The 26155-nt window shown below is 34.9% G+C and overlaps 1 protein-coding gene across 1 annotated transcript in view; it reads right to left on the reverse strand.

The window, feature by feature from the left end:
- TTN (titin) overlaps positions 1–26155 on the reverse strand; it is a 280899-nt gene that overhangs the window by 141754 nt on the left and 112990 nt on the right. Inside the window, exons 110-150 of the mRNA XM_061185429.1 lie at positions 25986–26060; positions 24921–24968; positions 23652–24056; positions 23123–23185; positions 22687–22758; positions 22449–22526; positions 21773–21862; positions 21465–21545; positions 20024–20110; positions 19537–19620; positions 16781–16864; positions 16476–16556; positions 16249–16329; positions 16001–16082; positions 15651–15757; positions 15115–15231; positions 13244–13324; positions 12983–13051; positions 12666–12749; positions 12424–12504; positions 12051–12134; positions 11745–11828; positions 10892–10972; positions 10383–10589; positions 9385–9462; positions 9103–9177; positions 8804–8896; positions 7948–8025; positions 7578–7751; positions 7266–7370; positions 6995–7072; positions 6408–6491; positions 6064–6147; positions 5771–5854; positions 5227–5574; positions 3625–3699; positions 2768–2842; positions 2011–2103; positions 1336–1413; positions 285–353; positions 43–132 (exon numbers count right to left, since the gene is read on the reverse strand). Of these exons, the coding sequence (XP_061041412.1) occupies positions 43–132; positions 285–353; positions 1336–1413; positions 2011–2103; positions 2768–2842; positions 3625–3699; positions 5227–5574; positions 5771–5854; positions 6064–6147; positions 6408–6491; positions 6995–7072; positions 7266–7370; positions 7578–7751; positions 7948–8025; positions 8804–8896; positions 9103–9177; positions 9385–9462; positions 10383–10589; positions 10892–10972; positions 11745–11828; positions 12051–12134; positions 12424–12504; positions 12666–12749; positions 12983–13051; positions 13244–13324; positions 15115–15231; positions 15651–15757; positions 16001–16082; positions 16249–16329; positions 16476–16556; positions 16781–16864; positions 19537–19620; positions 20024–20110; positions 21465–21545; positions 21773–21862; positions 22449–22526; positions 22687–22758; positions 23123–23185; positions 23652–24056; positions 24921–24968; positions 25986–26060 (4167 nt within the window). The remainder of the gene's footprint in view (positions 1–42; positions 133–284; positions 354–1335; positions 1414–2010; positions 2104–2767; positions 2843–3624; positions 3700–5226; positions 5575–5770; positions 5855–6063; positions 6148–6407; positions 6492–6994; positions 7073–7265; positions 7371–7577; positions 7752–7947; positions 8026–8803; positions 8897–9102; positions 9178–9384; positions 9463–10382; positions 10590–10891; positions 10973–11744; positions 11829–12050; positions 12135–12423; positions 12505–12665; positions 12750–12982; positions 13052–13243; positions 13325–15114; positions 15232–15650; positions 15758–16000; positions 16083–16248; positions 16330–16475; positions 16557–16780; positions 16865–19536; positions 19621–20023; positions 20111–21464; positions 21546–21772; positions 21863–22448; positions 22527–22686; positions 22759–23122; positions 23186–23651; positions 24057–24920; positions 24969–25985; positions 26061–26155) is intronic.

The raw sequence follows: 26155 nt of genomic DNA on the forward strand, positions 1-26155 counted from the left end.
CATGCATCAACACGTGAAAATCAAAGATCTTCCCAAAAGTACCTTTAGCTGGGGGAACAGCTTCTCTTTTAGGCACAGGGACTTTCTTTTCAGGGACTTTCTTTTCTGGGACTTTCTTTTGAACTTCAGGCACTTTAAAGATATAGTTTTAATATTTGAGATTGTCAAGAGCAAGATTCCATAGGCAAAAGACATCAAAAACGATCAAGACACGTAGACATAAAACATAAAAATCTTAATGAAAAAGATTATAACAAAGTTCAGGTTAAAAAGAGAATATGTACCTTTGGCAGGAGGGGCCTCCTTTTTCTGAACAGGAACAGGTACTTTTTCTTCAGGAACCTTCTTTGGCACTTTAAAGATATGAGGCGTTTCAGTTAGCTGACAATACTCAATGATAAACATGAAATAAAAACATCAGAAACAAGATCAACATTACAATAATCGAAGTCTAAGAAGTCACTCTATTGTAAAATTGGACACCAATTTTAGAGGCTATAAAGATATTTTTCCAAATCACTCATTTGTACTAGCCATACCTTAGAAGAAGGTATGTCCACAAAGAACCTGTGCTATCCTTTTTTTTTTTTTTTTTTTTAATAGCAGGGATTACCAATATTGGGCCTACTTCTACTATTTTTAATTTGATGAAGGCTTTTTTCAAGTGATTACCATCATAGAGTACTTAAGCCTTGATACAGGTGTCACGTTCTGCTGGGCACTATCGTGTCTGCTGAGGATGTCTATTGCAATAGGGACAGCATAACTTAATCAATTAGGAGTGCTACTGAAGCATTAACCTAATTAGGAACAATGAGAGATAGACGTTTTGTAATAACCTTGAATGCTCTGGCCAGATATTACAAAAGGGACACGAGGCTCTTTAAAATAATTATTATCTAAGCATTAGAACAGATAACCCCCCTCCATAAAATAACACAGTAGACATAATTATTATAATAATTACAAGAGAAAATTAGACTTATGTAATGGAATAAAATCTAGGAATGGAATGTTGGGAAGAAGGATCCATTGTAATGTATATAAGTATAGAGAGATGTACTATTAACATTAAAATTCTCAGCTATTTAAAATAAGAATATTCTGGAATAATTCACACACACACACACATACACACACATATAATCATTCATTAACATTCCAAAAAAGGTGAAAACAATCGAATGAATTATATTTGACAGGTTCTTAATCAATTTCATAAGTTTTCTATTTAAATGACTCTAAGAAAGTAATGAATGAAGATACTTCTGTTTTTTAAAAAGAAAATGAATGGGAATTTAAAGATATTGTCTTTAATAAAAGGATTTGTTATACCTTTAGCTGGTGGTGCCTCCACTTTCTTAGGAACAGGAGTAGGTGCTTCAGGTACTGCTTTCTTAACCACTTCAGGCACTTAAAAGATATTTCATGGACATTTTGAAAAATGACATGCAATTAACAGAACAACCACCATATACCAAAAAAAACCCCAAACACAAAACATTGGTTTATTTAAAAAATATATTAGCAACCTAAATGGTAATTGCATATATGAAGTACTGACTCTAAAGGTGAGAAGGATATTACTTGGAAATCCTATAAGCAAACATAATATCAACTATAAAAAGATTGTCATAGTCTTTAGCAATGATAGCCTAACAATTATTCTAAAGAGCAAACACCATAGAAATAGATTTTTCCCCACTTGAAGAAAAATACTAAGGATTGAAAACTAGGAGAAAGTATTACAATAGCATTTGGCCAAAAAAAAATTAAACTGTCAATAGCATAAAATTCTCTCTCTCATTCTAACTGAATTGTAGACGCAGTAGAAAAAGTTGGGTCAAGAAAAGGAACACAAAGTTTCAGGTGCCAGTTGTAATTAATCTTCAATTTATCATTGATATGATGTAAGAAAAGTATACTGGTGAATATCAGGTTTAGATGAATTCTGAGAAAGATTCGGAACACCATATATTTTAAATGTCCAACTCATAAAAGCAGCTGTACCTCTAGGTGGCGCCACCTTCTCAACCTCCTCTATGCTAGGTGGTTCCTCTGGGATCTCTTCTTCTGGAATAGGCTCTTCAGGCTCCTCAAACACTTTAAAAAAGATTATTATTTTGTAAATTATTTTTATAATTCATTTGAATATTAGACTAAAATGATACATCTGAAAACTGAGGTTGTCTTATCAGCATAGTTAACTCAGCCTTCTAAATGCATGTGAAAACTCACTCATCCTTGAAAAAAGTCTTACTGTGTCTTCAAAATATGTTAGGCCTTTCACAGAATTTTAGAACTGGAAAGGACTTCAGAAAGAATTTAGTTTAAATTATTATTATTATTATTTTTAATGGAGGTGGATTTTTTTGAAGTCAAACATTCATTTAGGGGTAGAAGTCAGATTTTCTGCACCAGTTACTTAGGCTTAACTGGAACTCCTCCTGGAGAAGTTAATCCCACAACTGCCCACCAAGTCATCTGATGAAAAATTTCCCATGGCAAATACGGTTTCCCTTAAAAGATTCTCATTAAAGTAAAACAAACAAACAAACAAGGAAACAAATAGGCTAAGCATGTAAGAAGAGAGATTCGATCGGTTTTAGTTTGCCTATCCAGTTTCTACTAGGTAAAGAATAATTTCTTTTACAGGGTGAATACATTTATTTTCTGGAGTGAAATGTGCATTTACCTCCTGAAAATATTAGACAAAAATAAGACAATGATGCTTTTGAAAATGCTATTTTCTTAGAAAGTCATCTACCTTCAACTGGTGGAACTTCCTCCTCTTTAGGGACAATGATTCGTCTTTCTTCCACTTTCTTAGGCACCTCAGGAACTTAAAAGATAATGATTGTTTTAGGCACTTAAAATGCAAGAACCAAGAGGAGTACATAAAGACCAAGTTCCCCGTTTTTCAAAACAAGAGAGTTAATAACAGAATGTACATGCACCAGATGAAACATTGACATTTCATAGCATCAGTTAATGAGACAAAAATAAGAGGTTTGTGGTTTAAGATAAAGGGTCCATTAAAGAGACATTCTATCTTTTACTGCTGGAGCCTCTACTTTTTTAGGGAGAGCAATGGGTACTTCAGGGACTGGTTTCTTAGGTACTTCAGGCTCTTTAAAGATATATAAGTTTAGTATTTTTATTTTGTAGGAACAACATACATAGACAAACCAACATAAAGTACACAAACACAAAGTGGAAGAACTGACACAGCACAAACACGGGTGCAGCAGAGTCCCAACTAACGACTACACACAGACCACACAATGCAAACGTCTATATGGAACATCCCTAAGTGAAGAGCATCACAGTTCAACATCGGGGCAGCAAACACACCCCTGTTGGGAGTGATGTACCTTTGGCAGGAGGAGCCACTGCTTTCTTAAGACCAGGAGGAGGCACCTTCTTTTCTGGTTCAGGCTTCTTAGGCACCACGGGCACTTTCAAGATATTATTTTATTTTGTAAGTTCAGTTTCACAAACACAGAGACAATGGACACCACGATAATGTAAGTTACGTTAACAAATACTGGGAAATGGGACATTTTGGCTTTTACAGGTGAAGAAAGAAATGGCAGTGTCTAATTCGCTTGGGAATCGCAGTACCTGTGGCAGGAGGAGCTGCCTCTTTCTTGGGAGTGATCACTTTCTTCTCTGGCACTTTCTTCTTAACCTCAGGCACTTTAAAGACATCATTCCATGATAAGAATTTATTGTGAGGGACAAAAAAGAGAGAACACAGGAAGTCCACAGAGAAAGACCAACATGCAACAGTTGCTCAGGGTAGGGACCTAATGCAAGTCAGGAGCCCAAGTGTGATGATATAATTAGGTTTTGTGGAAGAAGGGATCAGCAACCTATCTGAATACCAGAGGACAGATGCTGTCATTTCATCCACTTAAATTTCACTAGAAATTAATTAAATCATTATCTAAAAAATATTTCTGAATTCCTGAAATCCAATAAAGGATCGGCTTTACTGTTTCACTGATTATAAGACTATTTAACCTAGTGGAGAGGTCATGGTTATTTTAAGTAGTGATGTCATAAACTTTTGCAGAAAATATTATTGAGCTTTAAGGCACAAATATATTATGTCCTGTACTATGAACTGATTGAATATGATAAATCTGGATACTATTCATTCAGTGATAGAGTACTTTTCTATACCTTACTTTATTTTATCCTCACAATAATATCTGAGCCCACTAGAACTGACATTAGTATCCCCATTTTATAGGAGAGGAACTTTAGGCTCAGATCAGTTAAAGGACTTGCTCAGGCTAACACAGCAAGATACAAATTCAAGGCTAAAATCAAAACCTGCTGGGCTACCATTTGTATGTATGTATCAGAAGACATAAGCTATTATGCAATGCTTTCATAAATACATTGATCTTTCTTTTACCTTTTCATCCTGATGTTATAAAGGCACTTAATATACATGGTTGAAGGATGACATTTAGGAAGATTTGTTCATCATATTTTTCAGGTATTTTTTTGTGTAGATAATTTAGCCTTGTAAAATATCTATATGAAAATTATTATGTTTAATAAAATTATAGGGAATTGGATAGAAGTTTTGGGGCAGTTTTGGGACAATACTTCCTTCCATCTTTGCTCTTGAATACTGCTTTGCAGCCAATAAAAAGTGGATATCAGTGTTCCTGAACATTTTTAGAAATTAATGTGACTATCTAGTTTATAAACATAAATTTTCCTAAATCCCAGTTCAACTATAATTTTTCTGGTGAATGTATGGATGAAGAATGTGCATTCACTTTGGGGAGGTGTACCTTTGGGTGGTGGAGGTTCCACTTTTTTAGGAGCTGGAACAGGGACTTTCTTCTCTGGTACAGGTTTCTTTGGCACTTCAGGCACTTAAAAACATTCATTTTAAGACATTAAAAATCACATGTACAGCACTGTATATGTAACAAAAAGACACATGCGAATAAGGCCACAAACAACTAAATAACATTTCATATCATAAAATTTGAAAAGACATTCAGACAATTTACAAAAAATAGACACATAAGACAGACACAAAACAATAACAGCACACATGTCTGGAATGTTTTCTAAGATTTAGATGGTAGAAGACAGAGAGAGTAAAGCAACATAGATAAAATTAGAGATGAACAAAAAGATGGAAAGGCAGAATTCAACACAAAAGAGGCCTGATGACTTCAAGAAGAATTGCTATACCTCGTGCAGGTACTGGCACCTTAGGTTTAATTTCTGGAAGAACTTCTTCTTCTTCAGGTACAACTTCTTCCTCAGGTACAAATTCTTCCTCCCCAGGAGGAATTTCCTCTTCTTCAGGAGCAACTTCCTCTTCCTCTGATAGAATTTCCTCTTCCTCTGGTGGAACTTCCTCTTCCTCTGGTGGAAATTCCTCTTCCTCAGGTGGAATTTCCTCTCCTGCTGGTGTAACTTCCTCTTCCTCAGGTAGAACTTCCTCTTCAAGAACAATTTCTTCTTCAAATACAACTTTCTCTTCCCGAAGTAGAGCTACAGTAACTGGAACTGGAACTGGCTTGCGTTTCTTTGGCACTTTAAAGATATTTGTTCAATCAGACAAGCATCACTTTTATGTACAATATTCAAAACAGTGGGACAACATGAAAAGCAAATATTCTGTGATCATAAAGCATCAACTGTCACCAACATAAGTAATTATAATTAGTGAGGCTGTATAATGCTAGTTAGTTTTCCTTTTTTCCCTTGGTTTTGTTCGAGATTAATGTACCTTTGGGTGATGGAGCTTCCACTTTTTTCGGAACAGGTGTTGGCTCCTTTTCTTCTGTGATGACCTTCTTGGGCACCACTGGCACTTTAAAGATATTATTTGTCTTTAAGAATGTGTTCTTTTACATGTCTTAGAGCAATAGACATAAAAAGGAATCATGAAATATCTGACTTTTATATTTCTAACAAGATAGACAATTGTTTAAAACATGTAATGCTATAAGGGAATTGGTATGTGAATATATGTAAATGTAAGGTTTTCTCCCATGGATTCTAAATGATGAAGCGATGTACCTTTTGCAGATGGAGCCTCTACTTCCTTAGGAGCAGGAACCAGCACCTTCTTCTCAGGCACAGGCTTCTTGGGCACTTCTGGCACTTTAAAGAAATGATTTAGAGAAACATTTTATACAACCTAAAATTTTGAGTCTAAGCGTAGTTTCAAAAAGATTAAGGTCATAAGAGTATGACCAAGTTACTTCAAGAAGCATTTTACCTTTAAAATAAAATCTTTTCTTTTCCGTAAAGGAATACTAAAGCATTGCATCCCCAAAGAGCACGTAACTGAACCATTTAATTTTTTACTCATATGCAAAGTTGAAATTTAAAAAATTTTATGACATTGCAAGTTCATGTACCTTCGGCAGGTGGAGCTTCCACCTTTTCAGAAACCGGGACTGGCACTTTCTCCTCTGGTACAGGTTTCTTGGGTACTTCAGGAACTTTAAAGATATCAAATAGGGTTAGTGTCAAATTTTTCACCCATAGAGAAGAATCTAGCAATTTTAGGCCTTATTGAAGCATCATAGATATTCTAACAATTTCACTTTAAGAATGAAAATAATAATTATAACAGCCACAAAACAAAGGCCAGAAAATGCACAAAAATTAAGATTAAAAAACACTGAAAAAACTTAGACTGATAAGGACAACACACAATGTCTGGTAAATGATGACTTTGTCCATTTTGGTATTACAATTAGAATTTACTTTACTCTAAGAACTTTCCACTAAAGAGGAGGAGCCAAGCATGAAGCACCAGCATGCTTTGACGGTAAAATTCAGAGATGAATACACAATAAACTGCTCCAGTAACCAGCATGTCTTGGCATTAATATTGTTAATATCATCATGGGGAAAGAACTGATACGGCTCACCAAGTTATACTATCAATACATGGGTAAATTATTACACTATTCCACTGATGGATTACAAAGAGATGTACCTTTAGCTGGTGGAGCCTTCTCTTTCTTAGGAATGGGCACAGGAACTTTCTCCTCTGGCTTCTTAGGAATCTCAGGCACTTTAAAGATATTGTTTATTGATAAGTTCTTACTACCAGTAACAACACATCCACACAAAGGATAGTTAACAAACAACAGGACAGTTTCAAAGAATAGACAGTAACACACACAAGGTTTTGAACTCAGAAGATAATTAGCTGTTTACATGCAGATGAAGTCTTTTATACGCTCATGATAAGAGTGGTGGTGTACCTTTTGCTGGTGGGGCTTCCTTCTTTTTGCGAACAGGAACAGGTTTCTTCTCTTCTGGAACAGGTTTCTTCTCTTCTGGAACAGGTTTCTTGGGTACCTCAGGCACTTTAAAGATATTATGAAGAATTTTGGAAATGTTGCAGAAAAGATATAAAATGTGAAAAGCAACTACCGAAATCATACTTTAGCATCTAAAAGTGTCTTTTACTAAAATAAGCAGAATTGGTCATCAGTGCTAATAAGCCCCAGAATCTGACCAAACCGGATACAAAAGATGCTGCTGCTTATCCCTTGGCAGGAGATATAATCTACCTTTGACGGGTACCACTGGTACCACTTCTTCAGTTATGAGTTCCTCTTCTTCTTCAGTTATGAGTTCTTCTTTTTCATCAATGTACTCTTTGTCTTCAAAATATTCCTCTACTTGGGTTACAGCTTCCTCTTCAAAGGCAATCTCTTCTGGTTGTCTTTTGGGTACTTCAGGCACTTTAAAGATATTATCTTGAGGTTGGATATTTTCCAATTATTCAATAAAATTAAGACACGTTAGGAACATAGCCATTTGTAATAGAAGAAGGAATAGGCTTTATCTTTCCCACAGAAGAACTTTACACATAGAACTGAACATGAATTTCATACCAAAAAAGACAAACAACACATTAAAAAGAGTGAATATAGGTACCTCTAACAGGTGCTGCTACTTCTTTTTTAGGAACAGGTACTTTTCCTTCTGTGACAACCCTCTTGGGCTTCATGGGCACTTAAAACATTAAGTATAAGGAGATTTTATTGTCAGAAACAGGGTACCCAGCGAATGCTTGCTTTATTGTATTTTAAGGAAATAGAGTAATGCTGCAAGTGCCTCTCATATAAGAGATATGTGATTGTTCATTTATAAGAAACTTCAGACTCTCCATGGAAAGGATTCTGAACCTTACTGGAATAAAAACATACAAAAGTACTCAAGGAGGTCTGAGGTAGCAGAGACCAAGTGTGAAGTGATGTTTAGTGTTCGGGTATCTCTGCTTGTATGAAACATTCTTTACTGAAAAGCTAAATTTACTTCTGGATAAGTATACTTTCTGAAATTGCAGCGAAGTTACTTAATACTTAGTAAAAAGCAGGGAAAAATGGTTAGACATTGAGTTAACTCTTTTTTTCAATCTTCAAAATGACTTTAGGATCAATAAACAGGTATTAAACTGTGGTGAATATTGTTATATCATCACATCAATTTAGATAAGTCGGGAATGTGCCAAATGGTCACTGATTTTAAATCCAAACATTCTATTTTATATGTATTGTAGCCATGTGTTAGGACACAGCCATTGTATAAGAAGCTATGGTTGAAATAACTTTTCCTTTTAAGATAACATTATCTTTTTATCCTGTATTTACAGATTTTTACATCCAATATCCACCTAACGATTAATATAAAAGACACAGAACAGTGAAGAAAAAAAAAAAAAGCAAAACACAGCTGCTTTAGTTTTAAAAGAGACATTAAAAAAGACCACAATCGAGGAAGGAAATTATACCTTTATCAGCTGGTTCAGTCACCTGCTCTTTTTCACGTCTGATAATTGAAATGTGTATTTTTTCCTCAACAACTTTCTTTGCTTCTTCAGGCACTTTAAAGATATTAATTATTAAAGACCATTAAAACAAACCACACGAATATCATGTAAATAAAAATACATGAAACGCTGAGCAATGTAAGAATCAGCACCAAACAATATATTCAGTAAAGACAAAGAACATCAGACAAGGTAGTAAGACACGTTTATAGAACATAAGTAAAAAAGATGTTTTTGGTAGTTATTACGCTGCCATGTACCTTTGGGCGGTGGAGGTTTGAGTTTCTTAGGAATGGGCACTGGTACTTTTTCTTCAGGGACCACTTTCTTCGGCACTTTAAAATATCAATATTAACAGATTTTAAAACCTGAACCAAATTTCTTAAGAGTAGTAAGAAGAAAAAAATAAGAAATATGATGTACAACATAATGACCCCAAACACACACACGATTGGTACACTGCCACTTCAACATGGATTTATAGTTGGACAGACATGTAGGGACCACAGGTGTCATGACTGATAATGTTTTTCTCACTCTACCTTTAGCTGGTGGGATCTTTAGTTTTGTGGGAACCGGTTCTTCCTGGACAGGCTTTACTGGGATGGGCTTCTCAGGTTCTTTAAAAATATATACAGGGTATTTAATGTTAGACATTTTTGTTAGAATATAAAAAAATGATATTTCTTCAATGGATACGAAGAATTAAAATAATATATCTTATCTACAGCATAGGCATAGCCTCTAGAGGTGAGTGAGAATCAGAGATCCAAGTAGAATAAGGTATAAAAGACCTAAAAAAGCTTTTATTGCTATTTCCTCTTTGCTATTTACTTCAGTTAGGTAATTGCGACTCTCTTTTACATATTATATTATCATTTCACTTCAGGTAGACAAAATCATGGTTAAACTCCTCCCCATATAATATTGTTTTTTAATTCTATTTGTAAAACTACATAGAACATTCTCAAAGTTAGGCTGTGAAACATCAAAAATAGAATAAGTGAAATAATATTGCTTCATTTTGAAATTCCAATAGAAGCTTATTCCTACAGATTTGATCTTCACAAAGAGAAAACACAATGGCTTGTGTTGGCTTTCTCTGTGTTTACTTTTGAAGCAGTCTTTGTGAAGTTTTGATGATGGGAACCCCGAGGGTAGGGTGTTTTCTCAGTAGCCTATTATGTTTGATAATAACAAGCTTCAGGATGAGAGACATTCAGAAATTTTTGGTCATGTATTAGAATGATCAAGGGCCCTTGAAGATAGACTCTTGACCTTTTGGAGAAAGAAACGTAATGACATTTTCTTATAAGCAAAAAGAAGAGAGGAAATAGATTATGCCCAGAACCAAACTCTAAGAGCAACTTTACAATTTATAGAGATTTGTTTTTCTGGAAGTTATCCAAGAAAAAAAATTCCGAATTTGCCAAACAAAACAAAGTTCTTTCCAAATTTCTTTGCGCATTCAAAATTTTATCCTGTTCTATGGATTTTGCCCATATTTAATGTGGTTTCAGGTTTGCAGTTCTGCTCATACCTGTGACGTATTCTTCATGTTCTTTATACTCTTCATAATGTTCGAATTCATGTTCCTCATATGCTTCATATTGATCATATTCTTCTGTTGGTTCATACTCCTCAAATTCTTTATAATCATATTCTTCATATTCCTCTTCCCGTTGTACTGGAACAGTTTCTTCTTCCTGGGTGTCAGCCCATTCTTTCTCTGCTGTTACAGTTACTTCTGGAATAATATTGATAACAGGTGCCTTTTACTTGAAGCCCATTTAGGGACCATAGTGACAATGTGCTGTGAGCTCATTCCTTGGTGATGGTCTCATGCACTGGTTATGGGAGACCCTGACTGTCCTTTGCTGGCCAAGGTATTACAGAGTGTACATTTGCTATTTATAATTTCAAATGTTAGATTCCCTGCCTTTAGGCAACAATAAGCCAATAAAGAATGAGAGTCAAATTAGAAACTAACAGGCAAAGAGCTGTGTAGGTTCGTGCTTCATTTTATTATTTAGTCAAAACACAACACACCTTTAGCTGCTGGAGGTTCTCTTTTTGGAACTTCAATGGATACCTTTTGTTCTTTAACAGCTCTTTTCCTGAGTTCAGTCACTTTAAAAAGAGTAATTATTAAAAGTGAATTGCAAGATTCAGAATAACATGTGTTAAGAGAACTTGTGCATGCACAATCCAAGGACAAAGAGGACAAAGATGACCAAAACCACGCTCGTTGTTTAAATTTTTCATTTAAGTGGTAAGAAAAATCAATAGACTCGGAAATAAACACGTTCTAATATATATATAACTACTTTTTTCTAAGCTACTTAATACTTAAAAGACATTGAATAACTTTAAGAAGATCAAGTAGTATTTATAAAAGAAATAAAAAAAGACAACTAGACAGTATAAACAACGACTATCAAACAAGCATTAGACAGAAGGTTGCATCACATGAATAGTTTCCTCACTTTAATTCTAAGGTGTTTTCATAAGCTCTACTGGCACAATGTAGAAAATTGAGGATTTAAAAAATTTTAATTTCATCAAAGGTTGCCACACAAAACAAGCATTTCGGCAAAGGAGTTTAGTATATAGACAAAGACACATTAGAAGATAAATACATTTTAAGGGAAAGTATCTACACATTTGTATGGAGTTTCACTTTTGTTTTTGTTTTTGTTTTTTTGAGAAGAGACAGAATATTTTCTGGTATCAGAAATATTTAGTTTTGAGATGATACGGAATAGCATATGCATATTACTTACTTTATAATACATATTTAAATTATTTTCTCTAAGGATACCAATTCCACTAGATTAGCTATACCTATAAGCTTATTTTGACACCTAAAAGCTTATTTTGTTTTTTGGAAAAGTTGGTATACCTTTTACTGGTGGCTCCTCCTCTTTTCTAGGCTTGAGTCTTGGAACTTTTTCTTCCGGAACAGCTCTCTTGGGTTCCTCAGGCACTTTAAAGACAGATTTCACTTTAAAGAACTGTTTTCCTCATTCAAACAACAAAAAGGTAGTTGTATAGTAGTAACTCAAACATAAAAGACTTGATATTTTCACGATTTCAAACATAAAACAACTATAACAATGACAACAAAAAACCAACACCCATAACTAGTGTATTTGGTAAAGAGACTAGGGTAGGTACAATATTCTGTGTATTGAAAGGCCCCATGTACCTCTTGGTCTTGGAGGCTCCACTCTTTTAGTTACAGCAATGTGAACTTTTTCTTCCTGGGCAATTTGCATGTGCCTCTCAGTCACTTGAAAGATAATTTTAGGATTACAGAGTTATATTACTTAAAGTGGAATTTAAAAAAATGTATTAGCCAGAAAGTATTGTGATTTTAGAGTATAACAATTTTACAAGGTACACACAAATGAACTTCACAACAAGTAAGTAATAGTCCACCATAGACAAGGCAATAATACATCCTTGCGGCCAACATACACCAATAACCTCCATACAGAAGGGGTGACCCAAGGACAGCAGTGAGAGGACGAGAAAGACAAGACATGTTTCTAGTTGTTGTGCTGGGGGGTGTCGTCTACCTTTGGTGGGAGGAGGTTCTATCTCAGCCACTTTGGGAGGAGCCCTTTTTTCAGGAACTGGTTTCTTTGGCTCTTCTGGCACTTAAAAGACATTGCACAACACGGTCAGACATACAAGTGTGAAAAACACTAAACATAGGCACACTTATTTTCTTGTTAATGTCATAAAAATTTGAAGAATGTACCAATTTAAGATTTAAAAAGACAGGCATTATTCAAGAATAAAGGAAAGCCCAATATACCTTTGGCTGGTGGCACCTTTTCCTTTTTGGGAACTGCAGCAGGAATTTTCTTTTCTGGCACAATTTTCTTAGGTACTTCAGGAACTTTAGAAATATTAGATTGAAGAATATTAGTTTGCATTACAGGAGAAGTGTAATTTTGGGGCAAAGAACTCACTTTATGAAAAGATCACACATTTACACAAACATTAATGTCTATAGTCAGTAAAAATGTTTACACATATATGCTGACAAAACTGAGGCAGTTATTCAAACTAAAGGCATTATTATAGCTATTAAGACAAATGGTATCCCATTTCTTTGAGAGAGAATTGTACATTTAGCTGGTGGAGGCTCCTCTATTTTAGCAGGAGTTTTCAGTTCTGGTACAATTTTCTTCTCAGGCACTTGAAAAGATTATAAAATACATTTGTGGAAATGTCCAGATTTCTTTTTAATAAAAATTTAAGGAATATTTTTATTACACATGATACTTATCAACATTTGCAATACAGACAAAAAATTAACTACGAGAGGACATTAAGAATGGGACAAGCCAAACACATATGGGGCTAGAATTAATCTAAGAGTTGGTCTACCTTCGGCTGGTTCAGCGTCCACTTTCTTGGTAATAAAGTGCAGTTCTTCTTCTACAACATATTCCTCAGGCTCTTCCATCACTTTAAAGATATCAATTTCAAAGAAGATAGGTTGTAGTGTTTTTCATGTTTAATTTTAGCTGTACTTTATTATGTCAAAAAGTAAGTAAAATAATAAAAATTTAACACTTTCCAACTCCCTGATTGTTCTCATTTAAAATACCCAAAGAAGAAGATTTTAATCAAAGCATATGCCTTAATAAAGAGCATAGAAAATAAGTTTCAGTAATTTAATTTTTAAGTGTAACATAAAGATAACAATGCTTGTATTCACAGGAAGAACAGGACAAGAGCAAGATGTAAAAACAATCCTAGCGGCTAAGTTAACAAGAACACAGGAATTTGAAGACAAGTTTCAAAAATATACTTGAGGAATCATAAGTAGGTTCATAAGAAAGAAAAGACCTGTATTACATATGAAAAACCTACTGAGGACTTGGAAACAAGACTTTTTCCCCAAGTTTTGCGAGAGTAGCTATGGTGGACGAGGAAAGAGCCTTCCTATGATTTTTGAGTCTATGTGTATGAGATTAATTATAGAATAGAAAGATCTAGTTACAAACACTAGGAGTAAACTTAATAGGCTACCCATCTTTTCCCTAAATCTTTGGGCTTAATGGAAACATAAGAATATCATAAAATGTCTTTCCTTTTAATTAGAGTCTATAGTACTAAAAGAAATTTATAATGTATAAAAAACTGAAATTATATTCATGCAATGAGAACTTTCCTTGTGTACATGTTATGGTTTCCCAAACATTTCTAGAAGGGATAGGACCCTCTTTGAATCCATCAGATTCCTAACTTATGCCCATCTTGGCCTTTCCCAGGAAGCACAACAGAACTGGTGGGCTTCCTCTAGGGAGTCAAGTCTTGCTCTGTTCTAAGCCATTCCATTAAGACTGCACATCTGGATTTCACATGGACTTTTCTTCCAAGTGGAGAAGAGGTGGGGCCCCTTTTATTAGCCAGAGATACAATCAAGGGCATCTGCCTGTACAATTCTATCCATCTTTTCATTGCGAAGACAGTTAATTTATTGAGAAACTTACGGATTAATCTTTAAAGCAGAGCTACATTAAAACTTTCTTAGTAAAGTTCTTTCAGATATATAGCTTTAGCCAGAATGCTGAACTTTAGCAGTAAACCTAGGGGTGTCTTAATTCATTAAAAGGGTATCCCAACATTGAAATAAAGCTCGTTGTTCAGTCCTAAGCTATAGAGAACTAGCTTTATAGGTATGTGAACATCTGAATAACAAATTGATCTAATGAAAGATATTACACGATTGTTTTCTCCATACATGGAATATTGGAAAGCCCTATGTGTTCAGTGCTTCACTCTCAAACCTGGCCTTGACTTCTGGAATGTAATAATGTATATCATTTCTTATTCATTTAAAATCTGTGAGTCAGGACACATTAGTGAGTTGTGCTATCAACACTGCTATTTGTTACCCATGTTTTAGACATTAGACTACCAAGGTGAAGATTAGGCCAGTCCACCATACTGAAACCAAGTCCCATCTACTGAAAGGATAAATGTGTATGGAGATACTTGCACCATTAGTTACCTATAAATATGAAGGCTTGTTTCCTACAGAGCCAAGTTAGAGGGAATGGACAAGGAATACTTTGGATGTTTACTCTAATTAATGCTCCTGAGTCTGTGTTTTGATCAAAAGATACATCAAATAAGACCAGTAGATGTTCACTGAATTTGTGTCACTTTCATTAATCTGATAAATAATCTGTGAAGGAAAACAGCTTATCAAGACTCCAGGTCACCACTAGCTTATCTGCATTATTTACCTTCATATTCTGTAACCTCCACTTCCTCCTCCTCCTCCTCTCTTTCCTCTTCTCTATAAACTGAAACACATACTCTTTCCGCTTCTTCTGAATAACTCCATTCCTCCTCTGCGGATACTTTAAAAGATAAGATTTACTTTAAATTCAGCCTGAATAGCCCACTGAAGTACTGATTATAACCATGTGTTCCCTATAGATGGGTAATATTCTTCTATCTGCTTAGGGGGTGGTTTCACAGTGCTTCTTCATTACAAGAAGGAGAGAGCTGAGTTCAGATGAGGGGACAGTACAGCGCAAGACTGAGAAGAATATTCAGATTATGCCCAAATGAGGCCACTTTCACAATTACCACATGTTCAGCACCCCACTCACCCTCTTAGAATGATTCAGGACCAATGCAAACACAAAACATTCAGTCTCAGAGGCTACAACAGACACTGATAAGAACAACTTCTAAAGTAAACTATGTGGTAAGAAGAAAAGACTTGGAGGAAACACATGCAAACTCATTTCTCCCCTCACTTCCGATCATGTACCTTTGTGCCGCATGACCTCCACTCTTTGAGGAACTGCAACGGATGGTTTTTCTTCACCGACAAATCTTTTTTCTTCTACGCCAGTTTTCTTAGGAACTTCAGTTTTAAGAAAGGATTAAAGTTGAAGCTTAAAAATCAAGAATCTTAACAATTTTCTCTCCCTAAAGTTTGGGGAAGATTTGCACAGTACACCACTTTCACTAGCAAGTTACATAACTTATCACGAGTATATACACACAAAAATTCTATCCAAGAGAGACAAAGGGTCAGTACAAGAAGACACCAGATAGGAAAAAGAATCCACCAGCTAAAAGATTTTTGTCAGAGGCTTGAGACAAATCCTACCTAGGGGAGGAAGGGCTTTCTCAGCAGCAGGAACTGGCACGGGAACTTTCTCCTCAGGGACAGGTTTCTTAGGCAGAGCTGGAATTTAAAAACATTGCGCACTTTTAGAACTTCAGTGTTATCTCATTGAAGACCATCACAAAACACAGATACACACTCACGATGCACATATATCACAAGACTAACAAAATCATTGTTTGCCTAGGAACATAATATTATAAAGATGGTTCTTGGAAAGATGGAGAGACAATACCTTTTGGTGGTGGAACTTCTTCCTTTTTCCGAGGAACAGGTCTTTTTTCTTCGGGAACTTTCTTCTTTGGTATTTCTGGCACTTAAAGGATAGTATTTGATTTAAAAATTCTCAGAAAGGCAAAGTAAATGAGCAACATAGAACTTGCAGGCCCATTAAAGAAGATATGCAATTAAAGAAGCTTGAAGGGAAGATAAGGTTATTTCGTGGAGAAGGGATGAGGTTACCTGCTGGTGGTGGAGATTCCTCCCTTTCAGTGACGATGGTTATTTTTTCTTCTGTGACAACCGTCTTCTGTACTTCAGGAACTTGAAAAGACATTCATTTTTAGAGTTAACTTTATATTTTCTGAAGTAGCTAATGGACAGTTATTTTGTAAGAAAGTAGGCAGGTGGACAGACACTTTTGTGGAATTCTTACACCATAAAACATTCATTTTGAATGAAACAAACTAAATTAGATAATTAAACACAAAAATGTTTTATACTCAAGACATAAAAACAGGGCTTCCTTACTAAGCAAGTCATTGTACCTTTAGCTGGCGGAGCTTCCTTTTTCTTTGCAACAGGAACAGGAATCTTTTCTTCAGGGACAGGTTTCCTGGGCACCTCTGGGACTTAAAGTTTTTAAAATAGAATGTTAGTTCAGCCATATGTCACTTTTATGAATGGATATAGGCACACACACACAAATCTTTACGTAGTTTACTAACGTTATAGGTTTTCTATGCATCGGCAAAATAATGCACAAAATTAAACTATAGTTTTCTAAAGGTCACATGTAGTAAATGTCCCAAGTAATGTTACAGAGGCATTTAGGCGATTAAAAATGAGTTATATACACAGAAGGATGTGCACAGAATTCATTCTTTCTTTATATATTGGTATGCTTTTGATAAAAACAAATTAGTCTAACATTGTAAAGCAATTATACTCCAGTAAAAATACCAAATTAGTCAGTAATTACATAAACAATATAGAGTGTGGATATAGTATATAGAAAAATCCCTTTACTCTTTGTATTGAGAAATGGAATCCAAAACAACAATGGGTATAATTTATCTAAGACTATCTTAGACTAAGATGTCGTTAGAATGGTTGCATCTATATCGTTATTTTTTTTTTTCTATTTCTCTTCTGAATTTTTTTTTTTTTTTGGTGCACCTGTAGTGTCTATAAAACTCAGGAAACACTCTTTTGCTAGGGTAGCCCTCTCAGTATGATATCTGTGTGTCAGTGACTTTGGGGAGTTCTGTGTGCAAAATTTTGTGGGTATGTACATATGTGCTTTTCTCTAAGAGGCTCCATAGTTTTCAATAGGGTCTATGACCCAAAGAAGGTTTACAATGGGTTTAATTTATCTATTCTAAGTGTTGATGATGTTGAATTTTTAAGTGGCTGATGTAGTTCTAACAGCATGCATTATCGGTAGTAATTTTTTCCATTTTAAATAAGATATTGGCAATTTTTTTGAACATCTGCACCTCTACACGTGCATTTGTAATATCTTGATGTAGTTATACAGATACACATTGATACATGTATATATTATGTTATGTATACATGGGATGTTTATACATACATGTTACTAAGTGTATTTATTTTCATGTATAAATGAGACATGCCTCTGAGTCTCCTCCAGGAGTGACCAAGAGGCTTTGGTATTAGTACTGGTTTTAGTAATATAACCTTTTCATTATAATCATATTTTATTTTCATATAATCATTATATTTTAATGATTAGATAATAATCAGAAATCATTCTTAAAAATCATTTGGTTAAAAAAAAAGACCCTAAAGAAATAAAAACTGTAATTTGAAAAGATACATGCACCCCAGTGTTTATAGCAGCATTATTTACAATTGCCAAGATATAGAAGCAACCTAAGTGTCCATCAACAGACGAATGGATAAAGAAGATGTGGTATATATTTACAATGGAATACTACTCAGCCATAAAGAAGAATGAAGTGCTGCCACTTGCAAAAACATGGATGGACTTGGAGGGTATTATGCTAAATGAAATAAGTCAGAGAGTGACAAGTACTGTATAATATCACTTACATGTAGAATCTAAAAAATACAACAAACAAGTGAACATAACAAAAAAGAAGCATACTCACAGATATAGAGAACAAGTTAGTGGTTACCAGTGGGGAGAGGTAAGTGGGGAGGAGCAGTAGGGGATTAAGAGGTACAAACTATTAGGTATAAAATAAGCTACAAGGATCTATTGTACAACAGAATACAGCCAATATTCTATAATAACTATAAATGGAGTATAACCTTTAAAAATTGTGAATCACTATATTGTACACCTGTAAGTTATATAATATTGTGCATCAACTGTACTTCAATTAAAAAATAAAGAATAAAAAAAAAAGACCCAGAATTCTGAAACAGCCAAGAAGAGTCTGAGAAAGAGAGAAGATTTGATTCAGGAAGAAAATGGAAACACTGAGAAATCAGGCAAAAGAGAACACTTCTTAAAATGTATGAGCCTGCTTTCTCCTAAGCTGGATGATACTGGATCTCTCTATAACTGACCAGATGTGTGCAGTTTGTTACTTCATTGCCTCTTATAAAGTAGTATCTTTTATCACTAAAACCCCCAAAACCAACCAAATCCAAAAAATTAAAGCAAGAATTAGCACATTTGAATCCAAACATCCCTATATGAAAGGTCCCTTGACTCACTAATTAGATAATTGCAACATTTATGGCAAATGTCAATGTTCAGTTAATATCTCAAGAAACATGGTGAAAGTAAATGCCAAAAGTTGATGTTTCCAACTATTTAAGGGTAGGCATTATTGACTTTTCAGAAGAGTGGCAGTTCCCAGAAGCACTGTGTACATCTTTACCTTATTAACATTCAGTTCTGCCAAACACCCTCCTGTTAGTCTTTGTATCTTTGTCATAACTCATGAAAGTTTTTTTTTTTTTATTAAGAAAAAGTCACATAGTTGAGGGCTGAAAGAGTTTTTCCTAGAAACATGCCCTGCAGAAAATGAGTTTCACAAATATTTCTTCTTTCTCTAGGAGAGGGAAGATATTAAAAATTTAAGACAGCAGTTTGATACAGTTGCTTTTTAAAAGTAACTTCTTTTAATGTTCAGTATCACAAATAATGTATGTCGAGTGTACCCCCCGAAGCTGACAAATAAATGAAAAACACAAGGGGCATGTAAAAGACACAAAGTAGACAGCAGAGTAAGTACGAAGACTGTATAAGACAAAGCATTGGCACTTGGGGCAAAGGGTCAGCCGGTGATCAGCTCTGGTGTACCTTTGCGGGGAGCGGCAGGTTCCTTCTTAGGCACAGGAACTGGCTTTTTCTCCTCTGGCACAGGTTTCTTGGGAACTTCAGGAACTTTAAAGACACCATTGTTGAAACAACTGAGAACGCTAGTCTCCTTGTGAGACATTTAAGATTACATTAAAGCATAAATCCTCAGTAAGAGTGTAAGAATTTAGGAAGTAATTTAATATCAAGCATGTAACTTGTGATGAAAATACACGCTAAATACATCAATACCATACAGACATTACATATATTACACGAAGCCGACAAAGACCCAATCAGCATGGTCTGGAGTCTAAAGTATTACTGACATTTGTGTGACATATTACCACAAGTTAATGAAATCAACATACACAGAATTAAAATATATTACAAATGGTTTACAGATACTATCTCATTAACACACAGAGCCAACAGAAAAAGGTACAAGAAGACAGACATTAAGAAATTTTTTTCGAAAATATGATTCTACCTTTGGCTGGTAGGGGCTCCACCTTTTCAGGAACGTGGGGAACAGGGACTACTTCTTCTGAGACTGGTTTCTTGGGTGGCTCAGAGACTTTAAAAAAAAATGGGTCGATTTTGAGAAATTGTGCATTTTGACAAGGCATATGTTGTTGCAAGACTTAAAGAGTAGACATTCTGGTTTTATACCAATTGAGTGCAAGAAAATTACGTGTTAATCAAGGACTAAGGGCAATGAACTAGTGGCTAATTAGAAAATGTGACTGTTACTCATTTTTAACTGAAGGAACCTCTACTTTCCTAGGAACAGGTAGGAGCACCCCTTCCTCAGAGGTGCCAGTGCCTGTTCCTCAGACACCTGTTTTAGAAACTTTACTTTTATAAAGCCGCAGCATTAGAACAACTGCATTCAATTATCTTAAATAATTTTTGTATCCTAAATGTTTAACAATTTGACTGGGTGTAGGAGAGGGTCGGTGGAGGGAGGGGAGCCCTAATTTGTAGCCACTGCCAGTTTCCAAGTTCCAGCCTCTGTGGTGGTGCAAATACATGCATCCTGGCTACCAACGATGTCATTGTCTCGGAGTTGGGAAGGGATGAGAAGTAGTGCATAATTATCCAGTATTTCCACAACACAGAGGCAATCAACATAACCTCAGAAACATAGATAATAGGAAAATAGTAATGAGTTTTGAGCATTTATTACCATAGCTTTAAATATAATTTATTTAATTTTATATAATTTAACTTTTAATCATGGAGGCGTTAAATGCTGGGTAGCAAAATTCTTGAAAATTTAACCATCAGCTCTGGTGAGTGGGTATGAGCTGGCTCCAGGACACTGTATTTCTTTTCTTAATAGATTTAATTAATTAATTAATTAATTAATTTTTGGCCGTGTTGGGTCTTCGTTGCTGCACACGGGCTTTCTCTAGTTGCGGTGAGCGGGGGCTACTCTTCGTTGCGGTGCACAGACTTCTCACTGCGGTGGCTTCTCCTGTTGCGGAGCACAGGCTCTAGGTGCATGGGCTTCAGCAGTGGCTGAAGTGGCTCATGGGCTCTAGAGCGCAGGCTCAGTAGTTGTGGCACACGGGCTTAGTTGTTCCGCAGCATGTGGGATCTTCCCGGACCAGGGCTTGAACCCGTGTCCCCTGCACTGGCAGGCGGATGCTTAACCACTGCGCCACCAGGGAAGCCCCCAGGACACTATTCCTTTTTCTAAACAGCTGGCCACTAGATTGTAAGCTCCATGCAGCAGGGAACAGAGCCTCCAGGAATTCTCATTCCTCTCTCCAATACCCTCCTCATGGTCTTCTCATCTCCCTATGATGTCATTGGCACATAGTGGCTATAGGTCTGTGACTAAATTTATTATTTAATATTAACATATTCAGATATTTATTTTGGAACTTTTGAAAGATTTTAAACTTAGAATAAATCACTAATACCTTTAGGTGGAGGCTCAATCTTTTTGGAAACAGCAACGTGAATTTTCTCTTCGATAACAGTTTTCTTTTGTACCTCAGGGACTTTAAAAAAATGTACATTTTAGTTCCTGGTATGCCATACTGTGGGTGGTATTGCAATTTACAAAGAATATTGAAATACAAATTAAAACACAAATGTGAAATGAAAAGATGACAAAGATTCACAAGGAGACAGAGATATCTACATAATCACAAATTAGATAAGAAGAGGGATAAAAATCCATCTGAAGCCCTTCCATTTGAGCCCCATATTCAAATTTGCCTTATACCTGTGACTGACACCTCCTCCTCCTCTGTGTGAGAAGCAACGAACATCTTTTCTTGTGAAATAACCATCTTCTTTGTATGTACAGCAGGTACTTTAAAGAGAGTATTTCACATTAGTATTTCTTTTTCCAGTTCAAGACATCAGATCAAATACATGGCTTGTTTAGACACAGAATGAGTGGGTTAATATGATAGCTTGAGAACAAATTCGGTATTGACAAGAAAACAAATCACGTTTTGATCTATAGGGACAAACAATCCATGCAGCCTTTATCAAACACTATTAAATGGGAATCAAATAGACACAACTTCTTCACACGTGATGTGGTGCTTTCCCAAATCCACTAGGGTTTATTCATATAAATGAGGAGATGAGGAATATTATATGGAATGGAATGCATGGCACGGTAGAGTTAGAAGACTACTGATTAAACACAAATCCTTCTTTAATTAAAAAAAAATTATGTAATTTTAAAGTGATACTAAAAACAAAGATAATGTTATTATTTACTTAAATTATATAAATGTGCAACATAAAATGCATATAATATAATATATATAATATGTCTTTATTTTGGTGATTTCAGATTTGTGAGTTGTTCAGTAATGTATGTATACATATTCATACACATAAATAAAAATGTTTAAAACTTGTAGCTGAAAGACAAAGATGTATACCTTTCACTTCAATAACTTCTTCCTGCACTGGAGTCCGAGAAGGTTTTTGTGGAACAATCTTCTTTGAAACTTCGGGTACTTAAAAATATGTACAAATATATTTGTATTGTGAAGAATATTGTTTTGCACAAAATTTTAAAATATCTTAGTTTAGATGACTATATAAATAACATGTGACTATATATCAGTAAACAATTACTTGTGTACATGGTACTAGAAATGTTTTAAATGATAATACCTTTGGTGACTTGAACTTCTTCCATTCTTCGAGAAGTCTTTTCAATTTTTTCAACTACGGGCTTCTTTACAACTGCAAGCATTTTAAAAAAATTGCAGTACTTTTAGAATTTCTATTAAAATAGTCTCTCTCTTTTTCTCTCATTTTTTAAAGAGAGACAAGTTTGTTGCACTGAACTTTAAGTACAAGCTTCTGTACTTCAAGTATTTTGGTTATTTTTTATTTTATATTTACCACAACAATCTTTTTATCATCATTTTATGTTTGAATTAAATGAAGTAGGTAGATATTCTTAGAAAAAAAATCACTGATACAATGAAGCTTCCAGAAGAAGTTGTGCCTATTGGATTGAACTGGTGATTCATACATTTTTGCCCAGCAAGCCATGATAATGACGTCGATGATGTGATCTATTTAAATAATTCCAATTACATACCTTTAGGAGGTGGTACTTCTTTCTTTTCCGGTACTTCTGCTGGAATTTTCCTCTCACGTGATTCTTTAACAAAAACACAGTAATAAGGGGTGCTTGAATAGGTTAAGTTCTAATAGATTGTATCAATTGGCAAATGATATAAGTTAACAATCATATACAACTGTGTAAATTATTGTATTTGGGGGTCTTTATTGCTAACAGGATTACTCATGCTGGATTTAGAAGCAGGATCAAGCAGAGATGCAGTGAGGCAGTGAAACTAAAACTTGAACCTCTGCATTAGAAAAGAGCACTCGGAATTCAGTCTTAGTAATACGATTAAATGATTCAACTTACAATATCAAAGCATGAAAGTAACTCTGAAGAAAATGATGCTTTTAAAGATTCTAAAGATTTCTAACTTTAAAAAATGGAAATGGTCATTTCATCTATTTCATATCCATTGCAAATCAGGTTAATAACCTTGAAAATATAAAGAACTGAGCAAAAAATGAGGAAAAGAGAAAAAAGTCACCCAATTAATACATACCTTCATAAGCCTCCTTTTGAACTTGGATGACTTCTCTTTCTTGGTAAGCCTCCTCCCACTCTTCCTCCCCTTCCTCATAACCTTCTTCCCTTTCATAGTATTCTTGCCCTTCTTCAAAATCTTCTTCCCATTCCTCATGAACTTCCCTTTTAGCTTCTACCTGGGTCTCTTCATAGTCTTCATCTGGTTCCTCATAGTAAGGTTCTTCATATGGCTCCGTGTATGGTTCTACCTCTAGTTCGTCATAAGGTTCTTCCAAAGATTCTATGTAAACTTTCTTCTCCTCGTAGTCTGCTTGCTTTTTCTCATACACAGCTTCTTTTTCTTCCTGAACCTCTTTCTTTCTGGTTATGGTCATTATTTTCACTTCTTCAGCCTTGGAGGATACATCAATCACTTCAGGAGCTAAAATAAATAAATTAATTAATTTAAAAAGATAATATTAGCATGTTAATTATATCCATACAATTACTTCACGAAATGAAAGTCTATGTAGTCAAGCAATATCAGTATCTGAGATCTCAGCCTTATATTGATAATTTACGTTTTCTTTGTGTTGGTTCTGTTTAAATTTTTGTTGATTATGGAACACAGTCAGGAGGGTCAAGAGACACTCTACTCTTAACCTGAGGATTTTTCTGGTGTGAACAAAATGGCATTCAGTAAATATTATCAAATGAACACATCTTCCATTGTTTCATGGGAGCTCCAGTTTGTAAAACCCTTAGTTTTTTTTTTCCCCATGGAATATCTTAATATTTGATCATTTTGTGGAATTTATTTTTAATATTTCTGCAGTTATTTAAATTCCAAACTATTCTTTCAAAAACAGTACTAATTTTAAAGCTATATTTTTGACTATTGAATATAACTCTTTAGTCAGTTTGATAAAGACAATATTTAAAATCATGTAACCAAATCAATTAGTTGCTTTCATATGACAACTTTAAAAATATTAAGGCTAACATTATTCATATGATCCTTAACATTTGTGTTAGCTACAGTTGAAACAATAAGGGATCCCCTCCCTTTCTAGCCCTCACCACTTCTTTCCCTGAGTCCACTGCACTGAGGCTGCTTAACATTTGCCTGAGTTTTTCTTTCCTGGAATTCGACCAGTATGAAGTAGCCATCATTTCCACTGCTAATTTTACTGTAGCAGAGGAGACTCTACAACTTTATAATAAGTTGGAACCCTGATACATAAAATAAGAATACAACGCAGAGATGCAAATCTCAGAAATAAATAGAATAAAATATTTCATTTACCTTCTGCTGGAATTAAGGCAGTAGGAGGTGGGGGCTTCTTGGTAACCGCTGGAAATTTGAAAACATAAAATACATGTTTATCTTTAGACTATAAGTTTTTTAATGTTTACTAATCCTGTACACCCTTGTTAGCCATTTGTATGATCTGTGACTACTACTCATATATCAAATGCTTTTATAAGATCCAAATTTAGCTCACCAGAAATGCTACGCAATGCCATGTTAACGAAAACGCAGGAAGGCTGAAATTTTATTCTAGTTTATGTTGATTTAAAACAATTTAAATTAACATGAAACATAAAGAGAATATTCGGTATGTCTGATGCTAAAAATAATGCATGTTTAATTTTTTCAGTGATTAACAATAAAGTTTGGGAAATAGCCATGCTTTTTTGAGATTCCTCTTATTCTATAACATCTCACAAATGACCACAAAAAAAAAGTCTCAGTGAATCGTGCCCTATGCTCCTGGATTCTCCTTTTTTTAGGAGGTTGCTGTACTTTAATCTTAGCCAGATGGATAAAACTATTTGCTTAAATTTAGTTATCCCATCTCCTTCCTAAAAATTTTCCAGGATATAATAAAAATGTAAAGTAACTAAATTGATCCCCCTGCAAAAAGTATTTTATTTTTTCCCTGCAAGTATTGACATTTAGCTCAGGTGAACCAGGAAGGGTGCTGAGTTGGGCTGAAGCGGCCACTTAAAATTAGTGCCAGCCCTTGACCTTCCGTTGGTGTGACTTGATCAAGATCAGCTGTTGGACCAGAGGGCAGTGCCTTCTTTAAATCACTATCCAGAGATAATGAGAACTCTCTGGTGTTGCCATTGGGTGCCATGGGTAGACATAGGCACAGGAGGATAGGGGAGGAAAAAAAGGGTAAAAGAAAGAAAGTTGAGAGAGAAAGTGAGGACTGAATCAAAGAAGAGGGTGAGGGTGAGTAAAGGAAGAGGTACCATTTTGTGAATTCACACTCTTAACCTTTCTCTATCCTCCACTATTTGGGATTTAAATTTTTTAACCAAGAGAAAAGCAGTAAGACTGAATTTTGATTAATTATAATACCTTTAGGTGGTGGTGCCTCTTCTTTGGGCTTTGCGACAACTTTTTTAGCATCTTTCTTCACAGCTTTTTTGGCCACTAAAAAATGAGATGTCAGATGTAAATTTTACTAAAATATTTTCATGAAACTGGGAGGTTTATTGAAATTTTTTTTTTTTTAATTTATTTTATTT

Source organism: Eubalaena glacialis, chromosome 1 (genome assembly GCF_028564815.1).
Source record: "Eubalaena glacialis isolate mEubGla1 chromosome 1, mEubGla1.1.hap2.+ XY, whole genome shotgun sequence".
Taxonomy (NCBI): Eukaryota; Metazoa; Chordata; class Mammalia; order Artiodactyla; family Balaenidae; genus Eubalaena; species Eubalaena glacialis.